Here is a 12,030-nt window from a genome sequence, read left to right as displayed (position 1 = left end):
GTGTAGGGTAGACCCCCGGGGTGGGGGGTGGGGCTTGGCATTGATAGGTGCATTATTAGGCCTGGGTAATGTAGTGACGGTGACAATAGGCTATTATCAGTTCCGTTTGAAAATTATACTGCTTGCGTGATGACGTCAACACGTTTAGTGATTACATCATCACGCAAAAATTCTTGATTTTAAACGGAGGAAAAAAATATATTTAAAAAAAAAAGATTTTAAACGGAACTGAAATCCCCGGTATTCCGTATTTTCCGGATATTTTCAGTCCGCAGACTTTCACAACTCGAGTTACAACTTGCCCAAATTCTGATTTACCATAGTTTGATACGATAGAATAGTAGCTAGAACCTCAAAAACTTTGGGTTCTTCGTAGGAATCTTGGAATCTCGTTATCTGCGAAGGAATCTACCAGAGATTCGGAATCTCGCCCGATCTCGTCAACGATACTTATATCAGCTTGAGAGGCGTATCAGCTTGAGTATCAGCTATATCCGGCTTAACTGAATGGCGACGGAATTCTTTTCTACAGCAAAAAAGAAGGCAGAGGAGATAGCTGAAAAGGGCCTTACTGACGTCTCTGACGCCATTTACGCTACTGGAAATGTTGTGAAGAGAGGTGGGTCATTGGTGACGAGTTTTTTGACCACTTCAGTTGGCGAATTTGGCAATGATATCTACGACCAGTGGTATACGAAGAAAGTCCAAGAAGCACCAGAGGCTAATGAGTGAGTAACTATTTAGTATTTTATCAATTTGTGAAAATTTACTGCATGGAGGCTAAAGAGCCTATAACACCCCTAATAAATTCACTAAATAGCCAAGCTGTGAAAAAAGGTGCGGCTTTAATTTAAAAAAAACCAGGGTGAAAAATGTGAAATCAAAGGTGGCGGCCTGTTATTAATTATAAAGCCGCACTATACAGTTGCTATCATATAGTATGATAGCAACTGTATAGTAGGGACCACAAAGGAGTAGGCGTGGCCCACAAAATAACATCACCCCAAAAAAAACAGTCTCAATTTCCCCTGATGGCGATGAGGCAGTATTGGTTAGGTAAAACTAAGCCCAAGCAAGCTTTCAGATCAACCCGAAATGCTTTCAACAAGTTGCTACGGAATTTAAAAAAAGAAATTATTTAATAGAATTTTCTAGTGTCTGACTGAGTAACTGACTGATTCCTTCAGACAAGCGTAATTCGACAACAGGTAAGGCTACGGGCTTGATTTTTTCACTATTCGACGTTGCTTTGGCCGAGGTGCCTTTTGGCATACCGCAGTACATACAATGCATTCTTCATAGACTTACCAGTGTCCCCTTTGTGTCCCATTCATCTTTGCTAACAGCAAAAAGTGTTGATTTGGTGGTAGCATGTGATGGCTTCCCTTCCTAACGGAAATAGTCCGTATTTTTCATAGTGGCCATTTTGTTAGCAGAGGTGCTTTTCGAATGGTTCTTGATTCGTACTGCTGTTAATATAGCCAACAACGAAGCATAGTGGATACTTCACTTTTCATCTGGACTATGATCGATATAACTGGGGCAAGCGGCACCATTTCTTTCAGTATGCAGAAATTGCAGAAGTGCTTTTCGAACAGTTCTTGATTCAAAATGCTGTTAACGGGTTGAACATAGCTGACAACAAAGTGTAATGGATACTTCACTTTTTACACATTAATTAACATAGCTGGGGCACGCGGCGCCATTTCAGATGCGGTATGCGTGGGTTCACCAGTCATATTAATTATTTACAAAAAGTCAACAAACAAGTACACCAATAAAATTTGGAATTTTCAACTAGAATAGGGACCATAGCACATCGATAAAAAAGTACTGAAACAAGTTGGAGTGGTCCATGATATTAAGTCACAGTAAAACAATAAGAAGTGTTATATCCCTACCGTGCATTTCCATTACAGTATCTTGAGCACAGTAGGGATATAACACTTCTTATTGTTTTACTGTAATTTAATATCATGCACTACTCCAGCTTGTTTCAGTACTTTTTATCAATGTGCTATGGTCCCTACTCTAGTTGAAAATTCCTTGATGTACTTGTACTAATAAATTTTAAAAATGCAGACATTATTAAAATTTATTAGCATTAATATCATTGCAGTCATTTGTTGGCCGCCACCTTTGATTTCACAACTTTTTCACCCAGGCTTTTTTATTAAGGCCATACCTTTTTTCACAGCTTGGCTGTTTTTGTGCGGATATCGCTTCTTTCTGTAATTGCAAGTTCCAAAGCCAGCCTATGGTTGGCTTGATACTTCATTTTTACCTTTTTTTTACCTTCACTACAGAAATAATTGAAGACTATGTTACGAGGACTGAAATAAGATGAATTTTGAGGATGTCTACATCTCAATGATAGATGGGCAGCGGATACATGAAACGATGTTTTCTGGTTTCGTAAAATTAGTATATCGCCTGCCCACACTGGCTGTACTTGGCCACACAACACACTTGATATAGCCTATTTTCAAGAGTTATTAATCTAGTGTACTAAACCAGAACTTTTATTTATATAAGGTAGAAGTTAAGTGAGATGAGCAACTGATAGCAGTTGCAGAGTGGTAAAGAACTTAGTGTGGAGGTCCCTGGTTCAAAACTTTGAGAATTTTTTCCCAATGTTTTTTGCACACGTTTTTACTTCTCTGTGACTGTTCTATTAGGGTAACTTGATTGCCCTTTTTTCACATGTTTGGCTTTTCTTTATATCTCCTTAGCTAATACTCTAAGTACTTTCAAGCCACAAAAGGTTTGCATTATGATAGTAACTTCATGTACAGACTGATTTTCAAGCTATTCTGTCAAGCAGATTACCCTGTAGGCATGACAATAAATCGCTTTTGCAATTTTCAAAATTGCACATAATTCCGTTGTTCTTAGTTTGATCTGTACGAAAATTGGTCTGTAAATGTACTGCATTTTGTATACTGCTCTCCAAATTTGAAGTCGATCGACTGAAGCACACACGATTTATTTCAATTTTCCTAAAGTGTGTGAAAAGAAAATTTACGTAAGAAGATTAAGAAGACAAACGTTGAAGGTGCACATCTCAGTGACGGCTGAGTGGATTCAACTCAAATTTGGAATAGGAGGTGCCCTATCCCGAGGGGTTTTCCGCAGCAAAATGGTTAATTTCCATTTAGGCACTATTGAGCTACGAATGTATGAAAACAGCGTTTTCTTGGTTCCTGAAAAATACACACTTGTCTGTCACACATCTGCACTAGCTGTACATGACACGGTCATGTGTCCTGATACAACACAATACACAACATGAACTACAAACAGCTACAAAAACAGCCACTAGTTATGCAAAATGATTAAGTAGCTACAAACTCTACGGGATTTAAATTACATATAGAAACTGGTAACTTATTCTGCAAAAAGAGCGTAAGTTGCCAATTATCGGCACCATTTCGGTTAGCAATTGTAATTCTTTACTAGAATGACATATGAACTTTCACTTTGAACTGTTCAATATAGCAGTCTTTAGTCTCTTAGCGCACCAAATTTCATTTATCTCACATGAGTGATCGTCGCATTATGAGTGAAATCGCAAAGAAGTGTATCACATACCATGAGGTACATATTATTGACACTCTGTACTTCATTGATTGACCAATTATCAGCAGATTTTGCGAACTCATGAGTAACTCTCTGGGTGGTTCATTGTGAAATTTTTGTGGGATATACAGTCCTTGGATAACTCCATTTCACAGAAGGTTTGTGACGAAGATGAGGCCAGCCGGAGATATTCAGGTTAGATGCAAAAGCATACTGGTTTCCTTATTTTACGTAACTCCATAGTCTACATAATTCACAAGTGCCGACTGATAACTGCTACCTGTGGATAATTGGTGACTTACATGACCACATTTACAACAACAAAAAAAGAATAGTGATATGCATTAATTATATAGAGGGCTTAGTTACTAGTGTTCTAAGATGGGATTGGGTGTTGTTATACATGTAGTTAAACTAAGAGTGATCAAGTATTACATGTGCTGTCATTCACACTTCAAACTCAGTGCCAAGTATTACAAACAAGTAGCTACGCTTGAGAATTTTAAGTTTGATTAGCTATAGGAATCATAGAAATGAAACAAGTAGTGAAACAAGGAAGGTCACCTACACATGATAGATATACTAGTGGATATTTAATCCCTACTTCAGCCAACTGAATTTAGTCTGACATAGCCAAACCCTTGCAAATAGACCCTTGCTCTGCAATGGTCTGGTCTGTACCAATACTAGCACTTGTGCAGCTGGAATGTGCACAGCTCTTGTGCTTCTATGAATATAACAGCATTATTAGATTCATGAGCACTACAGATCATGACCTCACTCATGAATATCTAAAAGCTGTTGCCAAGAATAGTAAGAAGCCAGTCAATGTGGAGAAATCTTATCAACTTTGAAAATAATGTTTCTTGCAGTTTGCACAAGTGCTAGTATATTGATACTGACCGACTTCGCAGAAGTTATGTCAAACTAACATGTCTGCGACCTCTCCTTGTTTCACTATAATCCCTTTTAAATCCTTGTCCTTATTTGTTATAAGTTCAAAGGAAATAGGAATTATTTAAAGTGTAGACCAACCAAAAGCCACCTAAGTTCTAACCACGCAATCTTACTTGGCTTCATTCTGCATAGCCACCTACACTAAGTGATAACAGGAGCTTATAAGCGCAGCATGATACTAGCAAGAGTAAATAATGGAAGAGAGAGTATCCAACTGCCATATACTGCATCAAAAATGAGCATGTCAAGTAGAGAAGCCATCCTGTAGAGCTGTCAAAGTAAGTGTTGAATGAAGTAATAAACACCTTCTAGCTCAGACTGTTTGACTTCAAATCATGCCTGGACACTTCAAACAGTCTGAGCTAGCAAGTGTTTATTACTTCATTTTGAAAGCACTACAGGTTGGCTTCTCTACTTGACATGCTCATTTTTGATGCAGTATATGGCAGTTGGATACTCTCTCTTCCATTATTTACTCTTGATACTAGTGGTTCCAACATTAGACTAATTACTTAAACCTCAGTCCATGTAGGGCATTCATCCTATATTCACTGCTACTCAGTGGTTTATTGCATCATCACTTTTTAAGTTAATTTTCAAAGGAAGCCATGATGAGTCTAAGTACTTGTGTGCTATTTGTAAACTAAAAGAGACTGAACAACTCTTAACAATGAACTAAGTAGCCATATGTTTTGTAAGCTCTCTGTGCACCAGAAACAGAGCTGTGTTGAAATAATTCTTTTAATTACCCTACCAGTATTACTGATACTCTATGGCTGCATATTAACTGCTAGCACCTGTTAACATAACCAAGCACAGCCCAGGAAATTACTGCTCTCTTTATAAGAACATGTTTCATTAACAAAAGATAGAACACAGCTATATCCTGAGTGTTACGCTCCTTCTATGGCGCTTATAAGCTCCTGGCGCAAGGAGCAATTTTCATACCAATTTTCATACCTAACACAGTAGTCTTTGCTTCTGGACCCAGACATGGTCTTCGCATAGCGCATATCCATTCACAATCGCATGTGCAGAAGATGCAGACTAAATCAGCTTTCAGTATAAGGTACAGGTGCTTATACCAAAGCAATGAGGCTCTAGGAGCTTGGCCTGTGAGACTAAGTTGGAGCATGCCAGCTGAATCTCTGTGAGTGCATTTCTAGAGCGATATATCATAATATGAACCCTTGATAGTAGTGTACTAGCCAATCCTCCGCACATGCACTTATAAATGAGTATATGTGATGATTTCTGGGTATGTAAGTGAAGACTACTGTACAGAAGAACATTAGTTATGAAAAAGTAAATGTAAGTGTATTTTGAAAATGTCTGTGTCTGACAATGTCCTCCTCACTACCCCCAACAGGCCTGTTAATTTGTGTAATAATTGTAAACCTCAGTAATTTTCTGTGGACTAAGCTGCTGATTACTGAGTTCTGATATAATGTTCAGTTGTCCTGAGGGTTGTTGACAACAGACCATCAGTGTCTGTATTTTAATTACTGTCATAACTTTTTTCTCAAGCTTTGAAGTTTCATAAAGTACAGTTGGGGGGATAATCTATGAACATACAGTGAAACCTGTGTATTAAAGATACCTTGGACTGACTAGAGGTTATTCCAGCATGCTAAGGGTCTTAGGGACCATTTGGTTAATCTGTACGAAATTGCAACACAAGGCTTGCCCTACAATACTATGCATTCACCTACCACTGGTGAGCCTACACCTACTGTATCAAAAGAAAGAATGGCTCCAGACGTGGTTACTAAATTCACAATGTTTCCATTCAGTATCAAACAGTATACAGTATCTCAGCCACCAGATATTGAAAGTTATTACACTATGGGATACCTATAGCACTAACCTGCATTCGCTGTTCGACTCTCATCTTGTAGACTAGTGCTCAGCCTACATGATCACTCGATCACCCATGATTCTCTTGAGCGAAAAGAGCAGCTAATAGACAGTCTGAATAAACAAAACCTAACTACTTAACAATACTGGTCTAATTTCTTACTATCCATACTGGCTAAACTTGAATCTGGTGGCATGACAAAAACTGGTTGCTACAATCGATTGTTATGGTGAGTATTATTTAGAATATGATAGTTTATTGAGTCATTGTTGAACAGATGGCACCAGACTAGTAAGGTGTATAAGTAGAGAGAACGTCACCACAGCATTCGGCTCTGTCACCCACAATCGATGTTAGAAACCTGGCCTTTATAAGGGGTGCAGCTGTCTTTTGAGACTCTCCCGGTGAGTGGTACTTAACAGTTATACAATGTGCATTCATACTCTGCCTGTATAAACGCACTCGCCTTTGGGCCTAATGGCCATCAGGCTTGTGCGTTTATATCAGGCAGAGCACTCGTGCCTGTTATCATAAAGCACTCTTTGTGGCAATAAAGCACAGTTGCCCTCGTGCTCTAGTGCAGGCTAATATACAAGGTAACTTCTTCTAGCTGATCTTTTACAGGGTGATTTGTTTGTAGCTGAATTCTCTACAAGGTGATTTATTAGCAGCTGAACTCTATACAAGGTGACTTCTTCTAGCTGAATTCTCTACAGAGTGATTGCTTTTTTGCAGCTGAACTCTCTACATGGTGGTTTCTTTGTAACTGAACTCTCTACAGGGTGATCTGTTCGTAGCTGAACTCCCTACAAGGTAACTTCTTCTAGCTGATCTTTCTACAGGGTATATTTGTTTGTAGCTGAGTTCTCTACAGGGTGATTTGTTTGCAGCTGAACTCTCTACATGGTAGTTTCTTTGTAGCTGAACTCTCTACAATGTGACTTCTTCTAGCTGATCTCTCTACAAGATGACTTGTTTCTAACTGAACTCTCTACAGTGTGGTCTGTTCATAGCGGAACTTTCTACTGGGTGATTTGTTTACAGCTGAACTCTTTGCATGATTGTTTCTTTGTAACTGAACTCTCTACAAGGTAACTTCTTCTAGCTGATCTCTCTACCGGGCAATTTGTTTGAGCTGAACTCTCTACATGATGGTTTCTTTGTAGCTGAACTCTCTATTAGGCACCTTCTTCTGGCTGATCTAACTACAGGGTGACTTGTTTGTAGCTGAATTCCCTACAGAATAACTTGCAATGTAATATAATTGAGTAAATTATAAATGCAGCTGAATACTTTATTATGGTGACTGTTCTATTAGAATATCTCGATCTCGCATTTGTTACACGTAGTTGTCTTTCGAATCATAACTCAGTGGTTTGTAATCCGATTCTTCTGTACTACTGCAAGGACTTTCTATGATGATTATTCCAGCTACATACTGATTTTTAGCTCGTTGCTCTAAGCGGTTTGCCTGGTAGACACGAAAACTAATAGTTTTTTTATTCATAAAAATCGATCGCGTAATTTTGACACAGGTCGGGTTTTGTGTCATATCTCCATGGTCTTTATCCCGATTCCTTTCAAACCACAGAAAGGCACTCCTACGATGGTTGCTCCATCTACATATCAATTCCTCAAAGGAGTTTACCCTGTAGGCGTGACAGACCTTCGACCTTATTTTATGCAAATAATCGGTCATAACTCCGTGAATGTTCATCGGATTCCTACCAAAGTTGGTACAGAGATCCGCCTTAATGAGCCCTTTAAGTGTGCCAAATTTCAGCCCTATCTGAGCACGCATTCGTGTTTTATGGCGGATTTTGCGAAATGAAGAAGTAGAAGAAGAAAAAAACGAAGAAATTAAAACAAAATTTTGTTCGCTCGTATCTCGGAAATGGCTGGATCGATTTTCTTCAAATTTGGTGTGTAGACTCCCCTAGCTGGCCGGCACGTCTGTAGCAGATTTGGTTCCAATCGGATAAGGGATCACAGAGCTACATAGGTGTGAAAATTGCGTTTTCTTTCTTCCTGCTAATATACTCACGGGTGGCACGCCGGCTTCTTGGGCCGCACGACACACTACCGTGTGTCTTGATCTACTTCCTCTTAAATGCTTCAAAAAATTTTGTGGTATCTAAATACGCTCCTCTAAAGAAAGTGTTGATATGGAAAATTAATTCCCTGGTATGGTTTCCTTGTATGAAGAAAACAATGACCATGTAATTGAAGATAAATGAAAGGCAAAGCACAAAATAGTATTGCAGCACAACCAAAAAATTGTGCACTTTTCATAAACCTTCCACATAATTAAGTAGTACTCCTCGTAACATGTATATTTATAGATGGTGTCATCGCAGATTTGACTTATATGGCCTTTTTTGCACAGAAAATTGATATTTTATATCTTTAACTCCCTGAGGCATCAATTAATATGGTACCAAAGTAAAATTCTTGTTGAAAGAAACAACTTGGTTTTATTTGAAGTCAATAGGTGATTTCATTCCAAAGTCATGATCTTTTATATTACCTAGCATGCTGATAGTTTTAACCTGCAAAATTGTAAATTTTATTTGTGTGGTGAAAATGGTACAGATCATCATATGTTTAAAAGTTCACCAAAGGATTCTGTTGTTATTGGACAATTATGTTGTCATTTTCATATATCCCACATATCTCACATCACAGACCATGACCACATAGTTGTACGTAACAGAATCCCTTTCTTATACCTGCATACCTGCATTACATTCCTAGATATGACAATGCTGCAGACTTGAGAGCAAAATGTATAATGACAGTATGGAAGGATTCCACAAAATATGATGTTGTCTGATATTTTGGGGACAGCTTGACCATGTCATTACAAATAAGGTTGGCACAGTGTTTGTCAATAATGCATCCAATTTCTCAATTGCTTTGGTTCTACAGCAAACAGCATAAAAGCATTAAATAAGATAAAATGCATTAAACTCACGCCTTCTTTCTATCACGCCACCTTAATTTACCACCTTCATATTTACAAAAATGTTTGGTTCTATGGTTTCTACGTATGCGTATCAGTATATGTATGTAATAGGACAGATGGCTGTGGTATTCAGGATTAATAGTGTGAGCATTGCTAAGGAAGGACTATTTCCTTCTTGCTTACAATGCAAGAACTATTAATCTCAAATATCACATTGATCTCAAATACCGCAGTGATCCGTTCTATTACAAATTAATCCGACAACCATAGCAACTGTTACTAAACAACAGAAATTTAAAAATAACCACTGCAAAAGGCCGATCACACTTAGTAACCATTGTCAAGCAACTATTGCTATCAGGGCCGGTTCACTTTTTTAACATTGGGTGGGCCAAATTGTTATATACTCAACAGTGGTAAAAGTCACTGTAGACTGCGCTTGCTCATGCGAAGCATGAGCCCTCTAGGGGGGTCTGGGGGCATGCCCCCCCCCAAGAAATTTTTTGAAATTTAGATGCTTGAGAACGAAATTATGACAATTTGACAGAAAATTTGTCAGTATTCACTTAGCTAGTATCCAGTTTAAAAGTTATCCACATAGCTACTGCTCTATTACAGAATGATATTTTTGATTTTTCAACAAAATTTAATGTCAAGAGATCTTTAAGTGGTTAAAACTTATGTTACAAAGTGATCAAACAATGACAGTCTGTGTTTGCTGTCAGAAACAAATTCTTCTGCAACTTCTAGCAAATCTATCTTATCTAGAAGTTCTTGATGTACATGTAAAAGCATTAAATTGTTCAATCTTTCTTGGGTCATTGTAGTCCTTAGTTATGTCTTTATTCACCTCAAGGCACTGAATGATCTTTTACTTGTAGCATTGCTAGCTAGCATCACAAGCAGAAGTTTAGCAATAGTAACAACCTCACAGTATAAATTACGGGCAGAAAAAGTTGGATTGGAACAAATATTTTGGGAGAATAGAGTTAACAGTTGAGCTTTCAAGTCTTCAGTGTGTAAATCAGATTGATATAACTCTGACACAGATTTCAGTTCTTCTTCATAATCCTCATGTTTGACTGATTTCAAAAGCAACTGTTCCAAGTTGGAGTAAAGTGCATATCCAGGTTGATCAAAACGCTCTGTTATTGACATGATTATTAGGTCTAGTGCTTCATAGTATATTCGTTTGTAATGGTCTTTTGGTTCAGATGTAAATTCTGCAGAAGCATGGCCATATTCATACCGAGCAGGTCTTTTCCTTTGCCGAGGTAACCTTGGAGCTCCAATGTTTAAAGATTGGGATTTTCTTTTATCTAAATCCCAAAAAAGAGTGAAATTAGAATCATCTCGTAAGCCCTGGAGTGTTGTAACAACACTTTTTGCTACTTGTTGTCCTGCAACGGCAGAAATATCTTTATGCTGCAAAGTACGACTTAAATTGTCTGAATGACGTAACAGTAAATGAGCTAATGATGCTTCATAATAAAACTCAAAAGTGGTCATTTGTGCCGCTACACCCATAATACGAGCTTTTGCGTCTGTGTCTTTTGTTTCCTCATATGCCTCATCCCACAATTCCAAAAGATAAATGTAATTTTCAAGTATGCTTTTCATTGAATCAGCACAGACAGTCCATGTGGTGGGACATAAGACTCGTACACCAGGAATGTCAGATTGTACATCCTGTTTAATCTGCTGGAGTAGGGCATCTCTTTTGGGTGAGGATTTTACAAGTTTGCATATTTCATGAGCTGTATCCAAGGTATTTTTCATCAAATTACACCTCTTGACAGTATCACTAACAGCAAGATTTAATGCGTGACCATAACAGTGCATATAAATTGCACTTGGCTCGATATCTGTGATGAGCTTAGCAACACCACTCTTAGTTCCAGACATTGTACTTTCCCCATCATAACATTGGCCACGCATCCTGTGAACATCAAGATGTAAGTCCTTCATTGACTCGGTAAGTTCATGAAAGATTGACTGTGCATCTGCTTTCTTTAGGTCTCGGAGGCCGACAAGTTCTTCATGTGCAACAAATTCATCATCTACGCAGCGATATACAATAACAAGTTGTATTTTATTTGCAGCATCTGTAGTTTCATCTGCCATAAGGGAAAAAAATGTAGATTTCTGGATACTTGAAGATATTTCATCCAATACGCATATGGCCATTAACCTAAGCAAATCATTCTGAATGTTGTTTGACAAATAGGTATCAGTCCGCTTACTAAGCCACTCCTCAAATACACTACCTTCAGATCGCAATAGAAAAGGCTGTTTAAAGTTTGAATTGCTTTCATCCCCTCGTAAAGGAAGCCCTTGTCTAGCTAAAAATTTGGCATTCTCGAGAATTGTTAGAAATACCTTTCGATTTCCAGGTTTTCAACTGGCATGACCAGGATCAAGCTGTTCACCAATGTCCTTAGTCTGCTTGGGTAGAATAAAAAGAGCTTCGTTTGCTTCTTTGTGGTGCTCAGATCAGGCATGATTTCTAATTTTTGCCAGTCCATCTTTCCAGTTTGAAAATCCAGTTGAAAGCTGCAATGCAATGTTGGTTTATAAACCGGTTAATACTTAATAATAAACTTACAAAAGCTTGATCAGACCTTGTTGAGCTACGTATTTTCTTCTCCCTGATAGCCTTCTGGTAAGTGTG

At 38.2% G+C, this 12,030-nt stretch overlaps 1 protein-coding gene across 1 annotated transcript in view; it reads left to right on the top strand.

The window, feature by feature from the left end:
• The first annotated feature begins 263 nt into the window (after positions 1-263).
• LOC136250803 (BAI1-associated protein 3-like) overlaps positions 264-12,030 on the top strand; it is a 53,986-nt gene continuing 42,219 nt past the window's right edge. Inside the window, exon 1 of the mRNA XM_066043102.1 lies at positions 264-728. Within this exon, the coding sequence (XP_065899174.1) occupies positions 508-728 (221 nt within the window). The 5' untranslated portion in view covers positions 264-507. The remainder of the gene's footprint in view (positions 729-12,030) is intronic.

The sequence above is a fragment of the Dysidea avara genome, chromosome 3 (genome assembly GCF_963678975.1).
Source record: "Dysidea avara chromosome 3, odDysAvar1.4, whole genome shotgun sequence".
In the NCBI taxonomy this organism is placed as follows: domain Eukaryota; kingdom Metazoa; phylum Porifera; class Demospongiae; order Dictyoceratida; family Dysideidae; genus Dysidea; species Dysidea avara.
The sequence above is the reverse complement of the archived record's forward strand: the minus strand, read 5'-3'. Positions and strand labels throughout refer to the sequence as shown.